The following is a 12,869-nucleotide window of genomic DNA, read 5'->3' as shown; positions in this document are numbered from 1 at the left end:
TTAAAGATGTCCTTAATATTTCTGGGGTATTCAGAGAAGTAACACCTTTAAAGATGTCCTTAATATTTCTGCAGGTATTCAGAGAAGTAACACCTTTAAAGATGTCCTTAATTAATACTTCTGGGGTATTCAGAGAAGTAACACCTTTAAAGATGTCCTTAATATTTCTGGGGTATTCAGAGAAGTAACACCTTTAAAGATGTCCTTAATACTTCTGGGGTATTCAGAGAAGTAACACCTTTAAATATGTCCTTAATATTTCTGCAGGTATTCAGAGAAGTAACACCTTTAAAGATGTCCTTAATATTTCTGGGGTATTCAGAGAAGTAACACCTTTAAATATGTCCTTAATATTTCTGCAGGTATTCAGAGAAGTAACACCTTTAAAGATGTCCTTAATATTTCTGCAGGTATTCAGAGAAGTAACACCTTTAAAGATGTCCTTAATACTTCTGGGGTATTCAGAGAAGTAACACCTTTAAAGATGTCCTTAATATTTCTGCAGGTATTCAGAGAAGTAACACCTTTAAAGATGTCCTTAATTAATATTTCTGGGGTATTCAGAGAAGTAACACCTTTAAAGATGTCCTTAATATTTCTGGGGTATTCAGAGAAGTAACACCTTTAAAGATGTCCTTAATATTTCTGCAGGTATTCAGAGAAGTAACACCTTTAAAGATGTCCTTAATATTTCTGGGGTATTCAGAGAAGTAACACCTTTAAATATGTCCTTAATACTTCTGGGGTATTCAGAGAAGTAACACCTTTAAAGATGTCCTTAATACTTCTGGGGAATTCAGAGAAGTAACACCTTTAAAGATGTCCTTAATACTTCTGGGGTATTCAGAGAAGTAACACCTTTAAAGATGTCCTTAATATTTCTGGGGTATTCAGAGAAGTAACACCTTTAAAGATGTCCTTAATACTTCTGGGGTATTCAGAGAAGTAACACCTTTAAAGATGTCCTTAATATTTCTGGGGTATTCAGAGAAGTAACACCTTTAAAGATGTCCTTAATACTTCTGGGGTATTCAGAGAAGTAACACCTTTAAAGATGTCCTTAATATTTCTGCAGGTATTCAGAGAAGTAACACCTTTAAAGATGTCCTTAATACTTCTGGGGTATTCAGAGAAGTAACACCTTTAAAGATGTCCTTAATATTTCTGGGGTATTCAGAGAAGTAACACCTTTAAAGATGTCCTTAATATTTCTGGGGTATTCAGAGAAGTAACACCTTTAAAGATGTCCTTAATACTTCTGGGGTATTCAGAGAAGTAACACCTTTAAAGATGTCCTTAATACTTCTGGGGTATTCAGAGAAGTAACACCTTTAAAGATGTCCTTAATACTTCTGGGGTATTCAGAGAAGTAACACCTTTAAAGATGTCCTTAATATTTCTGGGGTATTCAGAGAAGTAACACCTTTAAAGATGTCCTTAATACTTCTGGGGTATTCAGAGAAGTAACACCTTTAAAGATGTCCTTAATATTTCTGGGGTATTCAGAGAAGTAACACCTTTAAAGATGTCCTTATAATATTTCTGGGGTATTCAGAGAAGTAACACCTTTAAAGATGTCCTTAATACTTCTGGGGTATTCAGAGAAGTAACACCTTTAAAGATGTCCTTAATATTTCTGGGGTATTCAGAGAAGTAACACCTTTAAAGATGTCCTTAATACTTCTGCAGGTATTCAGAGAAGAAGTAACACCTTTAATTCGGTCAAATTTTCAACAACACAACAACAGAAAGGCCAAATAATCGCTCCTGTTTCGTGGAATGACTTTTACATCATTTGGGGTGAAAAATAGCCAATCGTCGACGTCCCCAAAATACCCAGGTGCCCCCTAGCTGGCTGCACTCTTCCCCAAAATACCCAGGTGCCCCCTAGCTGGCTGCACTCTTCCAGTTATACCGTTAGTTTGGTTTGGTTGAAAGTAACACAAATCGTTGAGTGGTTTCACAACTTTTTTTGTCAGTCAGTCAGTCAGTCAGTCTCTCTCTCTCTCTCTCTCTCTCTCTCTCTCTCTCTCTCTCTCTCTCTCTCTCTCTCTCTCCCCCCCCCTCTCCCCCCCCCCCTCCTCTCCTCTGACAGCCGGTGGTGGTGGTGGTGGTGGGGGGGGGGGGGGGGGGGGGGGGGGCGTTGTTGGACAGACAGACACACTCAGCCAGATAGACGCCACCGGTCGGAGGCTCGGAGCCCACCGGAGCAGCACAGCTTAGTAGCAGCCAGTCAGACAAACTTTTTACTATAAAGACAGACAGACAGACAGACAGACAGACAGACAGACTCACAGACAGACAGACAGACAGACAGACAGACAGACAGACTCACAGACAGACAGACAGACAGACAGACAGACAGACAGACAGACAGACAGACAGACAGACTCACAGACAGACAGACTCACAGACAGACAGACAGACAGACAGACAGACAGACTCACAGACAGACAGACTCACAGACAGACAGACAGACAGACAGACTCACAGACAGACAGACTCACAGACAGACAGACAGACAGACAGACTCACAGACAGACAGACTCACAGACAGACAGACTCACAGACAGACAGACAGACAGACAGACAGACAGACAGACAGACAGACAGACAGTGTGTGTGTGTGTGTGTGTGTGTGTGTGTGTGTGTGTGTGTGTGTGTGTGTGTGTGTGTGTGTGTGTGTGTGTGTGTGTGTGTGTGTGTGTGTGTGTGACGTGTCTGTGTGTATGTGTGTGCGCGCGCGCGCGTGTGTGAGAGACAGTGTCACTGTGTTGAACGTGTTGCGTATGTAGCCCATATGTATGTTGATATTCATAACGGGCCACAGACAGACAGACAGACAGACAGACAGACAGACAGACAGACAGACAGACAGCGTGACAGACAGACAGACAGACAGACAGACAGACAGACACACACACACACACACACACACACACACACACACACACACACACACACACACACACACACACACACACACACACACACACACACACTACACACACGCTGAGCCCAACAGGCACACAGCAGCGTCGCAGATAAATCGCGCTAGGGAGACTAGGGAGCAGATGAGAGCTGTGTGGACTATTCGGTATGCTGCTATGCAGACAGACTGGAGCCACAGGCAGGGCACAGCAGAGCACAGCACAGCAGAGCACAGCAGAGCAGAGCACAGCACAGCACAGCACAGCACAGCACAGCACAGCACAGCACAGCACCACGGCTCTGAGACTCTGATAGTTACACTGTTCTGTTCTCTCTCTGGAAGGGAAGCACCAAGTTCACAGTCCTCCTGTCCTGAGAGAGAGAGAGAGAGAGAGAGAGAGAGAGAGGTAGAGAGACGCCACCCAGAGAGAGCTGTGAGCTGCATGAGCAACTTTCTAAAAAGCCACCAGGAGTTCCAGGAGGACATTATACACTTTTATTTTTTATTTATTTTTCTGCAGGTGGCAACTCAAGGAGCTGGGAATCACTTTTATTTTTATTTTTGTGGAATAACCAAGTCAAGCCGCACGACTTAATGGTTTTATGATCAATCTGTTTTTTTGAAGAGCTTGGATTATTCCCTTAAAACATTGCTATGCAGACTGTCTGGAGCCATGCAGAGGAGTAATACTTGAAACTTTGAGAGGAGGAGAAAAAAAAAGCAAATTTGTTTTATTTATATACCAACTACTAGGCAGGTATATCTGCTCTCTATCTGTAATGCAGGTGGTCAAGGAGGGGTTCGAATAACTTGTTTGTAGACAACAGTCTGAGTTCAGGATTACACGTTAACTGCGAGAAACTTAACTTTCTATTAAAGTGCAATTGCTTTCTCTGACAAACGCCCGAGCAGAGCTCCCCCTGATTTAAAAAATGTGTAGACTTGCCTCGCAGACTTACTGGAGCCAAGGGGGAGAGGAGAGGAGGCTGTGAGCCCAGTCTGAGGATATGAGGTCCTCTATAAGAGCAGTTTGCAGTGTGGAAACTTCAGTGAAATTAACATATTACTGTAAGCATATGCTGTATTATTGTTGTTGTTGTTGTGAGATATGAGGGGGAATCAGTGGGACGTCTTTTCGGTGCAGATTAATCGAGTCTCTGGACAGGTTGGTCGTGGTGTCCGAGGCACACAGAAAAAACCCAAAGCATAACTGGGTTTGTTAAATGAGGTGAGTGAGCTGTCAAATTAGGCGACCCCGGAGAGCCAACAGCTGCGGTTCAGATTAGATTTTTGAAGTCACATATAATAGACGTCTGGAAGTCATGTCAGCTGTGATAACACACACGTCGTCCACAAAGGGCTCGCTTGCCCTTTGTAATAACTCATAATTGGGAGAGATTTTGTCGCGGGGCTATTATAATATAATAATAATGCCTTCTCCTCCTCGCTCACTTCCTTAATGAACTCGTTGAGCTTTTTCCGGCGGGGGGGGGAAAGAAGGAGAAGAAAAACATAAACAAACATGAAGAATCCTCACGTGTTGTTGGCCGACGGCTGGAACAACAACAACAACAACAAGACGGTCGTCATGAACGGCACCGGCAGCAGCGACAACAAGGACCGGGACCGGGACCGGGACCGGGACCGGGCCCGGGGGGACCAGCTGCTGCTGTCCGTCCCGTCGTCGGGCAGCACCACCGGCGGCAGCACCAAGAAGTTCAAGCGGAAGTCGCGGGAACCCAAAAGGCTGTACAGCAGCAGCAGCACCGCGGCTGACCACCGCCCCCCGCTGCCCCCCCCGCTGCCCCCGGGCAGGAGGGGCGACCTCGACCTGACGGCCGACGAGGACGACTCTGCCGGGGAGAGCTGCAGCGGCGGCGGCGGGGGGGTCATCGGGGGCGGCGGCGGGGTCAGCCGGCTGGCCGCGGTCCAGAGACGCCTGCTGATGCCGCCGTCGCAGCTGGATCACCTGCTGCTGCTGGTACCTCCGTCTGCTATGGCGGAGGAGACGGCGGACCGGCGGACAGGCGCCGCGGCGGGCTCCCCTCCCCCTCCTCCCCCCGTAGGACTAGAGGGCCAGGAGGGCCACCACCACCAGGAGGAGGAGGAGGAGGAGGGTGGCGGCGGCGCCATCGACATGCGGATCGGCACCGCGGTCAGCCCGGCCATCACGGCCAGGCTGCAGGCCCAGCAGAACCAGCCCCCCAACGTCCACCCCTCCTCTCACCACCGGCCCTCCTCTCTCCTCCTCCTGGCCCAGCAGCCAGGAGGGTTCCCCTCCTCGCTGTCGGGTCATCATCACCATCACCAGCACCGCCACCGGCACCACGAGCATCCGTCCAGCCGTCAGTCCCACCATCCGTACGCCCTGCTGACCCCCCCCAACCAGGACCTCCTCTCTGGCCGGCCAGGGGGGTCGGCGCCGCAGCAGAGGGGGGGTGCCTCGTCGTACGACGATGAACCCGAACCCGACTCGCCGCAGGTAATCCTTTTTAACCCATTTGATTCTGTTGGTATTATATATATATACACACATGGGACAGTGGTTCTCATAGTGGGGGGGGGTGGGGGTCCCAGGGATCCTTGTCAGTAGACCAGTGGTTCTCATAGTGGGGGGGGGGGGGGTCCCAGGGATCCTTGTCAGTAGACCAGTGGTTCTCACAGTGGGGGGGGGGGGGGGTCCCAGGGATCCTTGTCAGTAGACCAGTGGTTCTCACAGTGGGGGGGGGGGGGGTCCCAGGGATCCTTGTCAGTAGACCAGTGGTTCTCACAGTGGGGGGGGGGGGGGGGGGTCCCAGGGATCCTTGTCAGTAGACCAGTGGTTCTCATAGTGGGGGGGGGGGGGGGTCCCAGGGATCCTTGTCAGTAGACCAGTGGTTCTCACAGTGGGGGGGGGGGGGGGGGGGTCCCAGGGATCCTTGTCAGTAGACCAGTGGTTCTCACAGTGGGGGGGGGGGGGGGGGGGGGGGTCCCAGGGATCCCTGACAGTAGACCAGTGGTTCTCACAGTGGGGGGGGGGGGGGGGTCCCAGGGATCCCTGTCAGTAGACCAGTGGTTCTCATAGTGGGGGGGGGGGGGTCCCAGGGATCCCTGACAGTAGACCAGTGGTTCTCACAGTGGGGGGGGGGGGGGGGGGGGGTCCCAGGGATCCCTGTCAGTAGACCAGTGGTTCTCACAGTGGGGGGGGGGGGTCCCAGGGATCCCTGTCAGTAGACCAGTGGTTCTCATAGTGGGGGGGGGGGGGGGTCCCAGGGATCCCTGTCAGTAGACCAGTGGTTCTCACAGTGGGGGGGGGTCCCAGGGTTCTTTGACAGTAGACCAGTGGTTCTCACAGTGGGGGGGGGGGGGGGTCCCAGGGTTCTTTGTCAGTAGACCAGTGGTTCTCACAGTGGGGGGGGGGGGGGGGTCCCAGGGATCCCTGACAGTAGACCAGTGGTTCTCACAGTGGGGGGGGGGGGGGGTCCAGTGATTCCACCGCAGGGTTCCTTGGCGGGTCTGTAAGGATAAGAACGCTCGCTCCCGAAATACGCTCTGTCACGTTCCGGTGGTGTGGTGAGGACCCACATGCAGGACAGCAAGCAGGCAGAGTTCAAGATGCAAGATGGGTGATTTATTATAAAATAACAGGATGGGTGATTTATTATAAAATAACAGGGAAAACAACACAAACACTGAACTGAACAAGGAGTGACACCAAACAATGACTGGACAAGGACTGACTGGGGAACGAGACTGATACACACACAGGAGGGCTGATTAGTGATTACACATGAGAAACACCTGGGGAAGACAACGTAGAACCAAAACAACTAGAACATAACATAGCATTACAAGAGCTAGACAGGCAGAGTCTGTGACTGTGACACGCTCGCCCAGCCGGGACAAATCCGACGACCTGCTCGGGAACCGTCGCCACCAGTTATTCCTAAATGTATGACATCAATAAATCAATGCCGGCCCAGGCCGTAGCGTAACGGTCTGGGCACCGGACTGGTGATCCAGTCGCGGTGTGCCGCGGGTTCGACTCCCGGACCCGACACGGCCTTTACTGCATGTCATCCCCCCATCTCTCTCCCGTTTCCTGTCAGCCTACTGTCTGTCCCTTAAAAAATCAATAAAAGGCGTAAGCCGCAAAAAAAAATATCTCTTTAATAAATCAATGCCAAAACCTATCCTGAACCTATCCATATTCCTAAACTTAACCTCAGTAAAACTATGACACAGCATAATACAAACCTAACCTTATTCCTAATCTTAACCTCAGTAAAAACCACTGTCTAAACCTAACCTTATTCCTAATCTTAACCTCAGTAAAAAACACTGTCTAAACCTAACCTTATTCCTAATCTTAACCTCAGTAAAACTATGCCACAGCATAATACAAACCTAACCTTATTCCTAATCTTAACCTCAGTAAAACTATGCCACAGCATAATACAAACCTAACCTTATTCCTAATCTTAACCTCAGTAAAAAACACTGTCTAAACCTAACCTTATTCCTAATCTTAACCTCAGTAAAACTATGCATAATACAAACCTAACCTTATTCCTAATCTTAACCTCAGTAAAAAACACTGTCTAAACCTAACCTTATTCCTAATCTTAACCTCAGTAAAACTATGCCACAGCATAATAAAAACCTTATTCCTAAATCTTAACCTCAGTAAAAACCACTGTCTAAACCTAACCTTATTCCTAATCTTAACCTCAGTAAAACTATGCATAATACAAACCTAACCTTATTCCTAATCTTAACCTCAGTAAAAACCACTGTCTAAACCTAACCTTATTCCTAATCTTAACCTCAGTAAAACTATGCCACAGCATAATACAAACCTAACCTTATTCCTAAATCTTAACCTCAGTAAAAAACACTGTCTAAACCTAACCTTATTCCTAATCTTAACCTCAGTAAAAAACACTGTCTAAACCTAACCTTATTCCTAATTTTAACCTCAGTAAAAAACACTGTCTAAAGTAAACCTAACCTTATTCCTAGTCTTAACCTCAGTAAAAACCACTGTCTAAAGTAAACCTAACCTTATTCCTAATCTTAACCTCAGTGAAAGGAATACAGGAACCGCTGGGAACATGAAACAAAAAGATATACTCTATAGGTCTGTATTTTGCGTGTCTTAAGTACCAGGTCTTATTCCCTAACTTGAGTAAACTAAAGACCTGGAGGCGTGGTCAATGCTCTTTGGCCACTCAGAATAGCCAAATGGCATTGATCACGCCTCCAGGTCTTTAGTTTACTCAAGTTAGGGAATAAGACCTGGTACTTAAGACACGCAAAATACAGCAGTGTCCTATAACTAAGATGAGAGAACATTATTACTCCAGTTTTGGCTTCACTGCACTGGCTTCCGGTTGTTTTTAGGATTGATTTTAAAATTATTTTACTTGTGTATAAAGCTCTCAATGGTCTGGCACCTTCCTACCTACATGACTGCCTGCCTAAATATGTCCCAAACCGCCCCCTAAGGTCTTCCACTGCTGGCCTGCTCGCTTTGCCTATAAATAAATGGCAACTAAAAAATACGAGGAAGAAGCTTTTTGCTTCTACGGGCCGACGGCATGGAACAAGCTCCCTCTGTACCTTCGTCAGGCAGCCTCTGTAGACATTTTTAAAGCACAGCTCAAGACCCACTTCTACACCCTTGCTTTTAATTGATCTTTTCATTTTTGTTATTCATGTCCTCACTGTATTGCTTGTTTTTTAATGTTTATGCCTTGCTTTTCTTTTCTTTCTTTCTCCGTTGCTCTGTGAAGCACTTTGAGCTGCATTTCATGTCATGAAAGGTGCTATACAAATAAAGTTTTATTATTATTATTATTATTATTATTATAAGGCCTGTAAGGCCTAACGCCCTAACCCTAAGTATATATATACTGTATGTGTCCTATAAGACCTGTAAGGCCTATAAGTATATATACTCTACCACAGGGGTTTTCAACTGGTGGTCCGTGGACCACTGGTGGTCCCTGGAAGTATTGCATGTGGTCCCTGACCATTCATTTAGTAATGTTGATTTTAATAATAATGTCATTCCTCTAGTTGAGAAACAGTGTACTGAATAGTTTAGTTTAGTTTAATAAATAAAACAGTACAACATCAATAAAAGAGAAGTGTGTGCAGGTGAGAAAGGAAATGACCCGGTGACCTATGATGACCCCGTCCATGTCGTCATTTATCCACAAATTGGAGGTGAAGAAATTCAACAGAAAAAGGGAGTAAGAATCTCAAGAGCGGGAAGTGCAGCAGAGTCATTATTATTAGGACATTATTAGTATAGTATATGTACAGTACATATACACATGGGAGGCATAGCTAGTGTTACAAAAGCATTAATCTCTTATAGCCCATATCCCCGCTCAACGCAACAGTGGTCCCCAGGTTGACTCTATAAGTCAGGGTGGTGGTCCCCAGGTTGACTCTATAAGTCAGGGTGGTGGTCCCCAGGTTGACTCTATAAGTCAGGGTGGTGGTCCCCAGGTTGACTCTAAGTCAGGGTGGTGGTCCCCAGGTTGACTCTATAAGTCAGGGTGGTGGTCCCCAGGTTGACTCTAAGTCAGGGTGGTGGTCCCCAGGTTGACTCTATAAGTCAGGGTGGTGGTCCCCAGGTTGACTCTAAGTCAGGGTGGTGGTCCCCAGGTTGACTCTATAAGTCAGGGTGGTGGTCCCCAGGTTGACTCTAAGTCAGGGTGGTGGTCCCCAGGTTGACTCTATAAGTCAGGGTGGTGGTCCCCAGGTTGATTCTATAAGTCAGGGTGGTGGTCCCCAGGTTGACTCTAAGTCAGGGTGGTGGTCCCCAGGTTGACTCTAAGTCAGGGTGGTGGTCCCCAGGTTGACTCTAAGTCAGGGTGGTGGTCCCCAGGTTGACTCTATAAGTCAGGGTGGTGGTCCCCAGGTTGACTCTATAAGTCAGGGTGGTGGTCCCCAGGTTGACTCTAAGTCAGGGTGGTGGTCCCCAGGTTGACTCTATAAGTCAGGGTGGTGGTCCCCAGGTTGACTCTAAGTCAGGGTGGTGGTCCCCAGGTTGACTCTATAAGTCAGGGTGGTGGTCCCCAGGTTGACTCTAAGTCAGGGTGGTGGTCCCCAGGTTGACTCTAAGTCAGGGTGGTGGTCCCCAGGTTGACTCTAAGTCAGGGTGGTGGTCCCCAGGTTGACTCTAAGTCAGGGTGGTGGTCCCCAGGTTGACTCTATAAGTCAGGGTGGTGGTCCCCAGGTTGACTCTAAGTCAGGGTGGTGGTCCCCAGGTTGACTCTAAGTCAGGGTGGTGGTCCCCAGGTTGACTCTAAGTCAGGGTGGTGGTCCCCAGGTTGATTCTTAGTCAGGGTGGTGGTCCCCAGGTTGACTCTAAGTCAGGGTGGTGGTCCCCAGGTTGACTCTAAGTCAGGGTGGTGGTCCCCAGGTTGACTCTAAGTCAGGGTGGTGGTCCCCAGGTTGACTCTATAAGTCAGGGTGGTGGTCCCCAGGTTGACTCTATAAGTCAGGGTGGTGGTCCCCAGGTTGACTCTATAAGTCAGGGTGGTGGTCCCCAGGTTGACTATAAGTCAGGGTGGTGGTCCCCAGGTTGACTCTAAGTCAGGGTGGTGGTCCCCAGGTTGACTCTAAGTCAGGGTGGTGGTCCCCAGGTTGACTCTAAGTCAGGGTGGTGGTCCCCAGGTTGACTCTATAAGTCAGGGTGGTGGTCCCCAGGTTGACTCTAAGTCAGGGTGGTGGTCCCCAGGTTGACTCTAAGTCAGGGTGGTGGTCCCCAGGTTGACTCTAAGTCAGGGTGGTGGTCCCCAGGTTGACTCTAAGTCAGGGTGGTGGTCCCCAGGTTGACTCTAAGTCAGGGTGGTGGTCCCCAGGTTGATTCTCAGTCAGGGTGGTGGTCCCCAGGTTGACTATAAGTCAGGGTGGTGGTCCCCAGGTTGACTATAAGTCAGGGTGGTGGTCCCCAGGTTGATTCTATAAGTCAGGGTGGTGGTCCCCAGGTTGACTCTAAGTCAGGGTGGTGGTCCCCAGGTTGACTCTAAGTCAGGGTGGTGGTCCCCAGGTTGACTCTAAGTCAGGGTGGTGGTCCCAGGTTGACTCTATAAGTCAGGGTGGTGGTCCCCAGGTTGATTCTATAAGTCAGGGTGGTGGTCCCCAGGTTGACTCTATAAGTCAGGGTGGTGGTCCCCAGGTTGACTCTAAGTCAGGGTGGTGGTCCCCAGGTTGACTCTAAGTCAGGGTGGTGGTCCCCAGGTTGACTCTAAGTCAGGGTGGTGGTCCCCAGGTTGACTCTATAAGTCAGGGTGGTGGTCCCCAGGTTGATTCTATAAGTCAGGGTGGTGGTCCCCAGGTTGACTCTATAAGTCAGGGTGGTGGTCCCCAGGTTGACTCTAAGTCAGGGTGGTGGTCCCCAGGTTGACTCTAAGTCAGGGTGGTGGTCCCCAGGTTGACTCTAAGTCAGGGTGGTGGTCCCCAGGTTGACTCTAAGTCAGGGTGGTGGTCCCCAGGTTGACTCTAAGTCAGGGTGGTGGTCCCCAGGTTGACTCTATAAGTCAGGGTGGTGGTCCCCAGGTTGACTCTATAAGTCAGGGTGGTGGTCCCCAGGTTGACTCTAAGTCAGGTGGTGGTCCCCAGGTTGACTCTAAGTCAGGGTGGTGGTCCCCAGGTTGACTCTATAAGTCAGGGTGGTGGTCCCCAGGTTGACTCTAAGTCAGGGTGGTGGTCCCCAGGTTGACTATAAGTCAGGGTGGTGGTCCCCTGGTTGACTCTAAGTCAGGGTGGTGGTCCCCAGGTTGACTATAAGTCAGGGTGGTGGTCCCCAGGTTGATTCTATAAGTCAGGGTGGTGGTCCCCAGGTTTGACTCTATAAGTCAGGGTGGTGGTCCCCAGGTTGACTCTAAGTCAGGGTGGTGGTCCCCAGGTTGACTCTATAAGTCAGGGTGGTGGTCCCCAGGTTGACTCTAAGTCAGGGTGGTGGTCCCTGGTTCACAATCAGTTGAAAACCCCTGCTCTCTACCAGAAACAATGAATGTGGTCCAAAAAAATGCTTCCAACTGTTGAGCAGCTCTTCTATACGGTGCTTTGTGTTTTGTGCTTGCAGGATTCTCCGAGGAAGCGTGGTGGTGGTATGGGGGGCTTCGGGGGAGAGCTCTCGCCTCCTGGCCGGGGTATGGGAGGAGGAGGAGGAGGAGTGGGGGGCTTCGGGGGAGAGAGTCTATCGCCTCCTGGCCGCGGTATGGGAGGAGGAGGAGGAGGAGTGGGGGGCTTCGGGGGAGAGAGTCTATCGCCTCCTGGCCGGGGTATGGGAGGGGGAGGAGGAGGAGGAGTGGGGGGCTTCGGGGAGAGCTCTCGCCTCCTGGCCGGGGTATGGGAGGAGGAGGAGGAGGAGTGGGGGGCTTCGGGGGAGAGAGTCTATCGCCTCCTGGCCGCGGTATGGGAGGAGGAGGAGGAGGAGTGGGGGCTTCGGGGGAGAGAGTCTATCGCCTCCTGGCCGGGGTATGGGAGGAGGAGGAGGAGGAGTGGGGGGCTTCGGGGGAGAGAGTCTATCGCCTCCTGGCCGGGGTATGGGAGGAGGAGGAGGAGGAGTGGGGGGCTTCGGGGGAGAGAGTCTATCGCCTCCTGGCCGGGGTATGGGAGGAGGAGGAGGAGGAGTGGGGGGCTTCGGGGGAGAGAGTCTATCGCCTCCTAGCCGCGGTATGGGAGGAGGAGGAGGAGGGGTGGGGGGCTTCGGGGCAGAGCTCTCGCCTCCTGGCCGGGGGTATGGGAGGAGGAGGAGGAGTGGGGGGCTTCGGGGCAGAGCTCTCGCCGCCTCCTGGCCGGGTGCCAGAGATCAAAGCGTTGCAGCAGACCAGGCGACTCCTCGCCAACGCCAGGGAGAGGACGCGGGTGCATACCATCAGTGCGGCCTTTGAGGCGCTCCGAAAGCAGGTAAGGAATTTACACCCAAAGAAGT

At 50.2% G+C, this 12,869-nt stretch overlaps 1 protein-coding gene across 1 annotated transcript in view; it reads left to right on the top strand.

The window, feature by feature from the left end:
* Nucleotides 1-3,428: 3,428 nt before the first annotated feature.
* Nucleotides 3,429-12,869, top strand: part of LOC310873852 (uncharacterized protein) — a gene marked incomplete at its 3' end in the record, with an annotated part of 23,893 nt that continues 14,452 nt past the window's right edge. Inside the window, exons 1-3 of the mRNA XM_083786403.1 lie at nucleotides 3,429-5,414; nucleotides 12,018-12,216; nucleotides 12,291-12,844. Coding sequence (XP_083642529.1) covers nucleotides 4,455-5,414; nucleotides 12,018-12,216; nucleotides 12,291-12,844 — 1,713 coding nt within the window. The 5' untranslated portion in view covers nucleotides 3,429-4,454. The remainder of the gene's footprint in view (nucleotides 5,415-12,017; nucleotides 12,217-12,290; nucleotides 12,845-12,869) is intronic.

The sequence above is a fragment of the Protomyctophum parallelum genome (genome assembly GCF_964188405.1).
Source record: "Protomyctophum parallelum genome assembly, chromosome: 16".
Taxonomy (NCBI): Eukaryota; Metazoa; Chordata; class Actinopteri; order Myctophiformes; family Myctophidae; genus Protomyctophum; species Protomyctophum parallelum.
The sequence above is the reverse complement of the archived record's forward strand: the minus strand, read 5'-3'. Positions and strand labels throughout refer to the sequence as shown.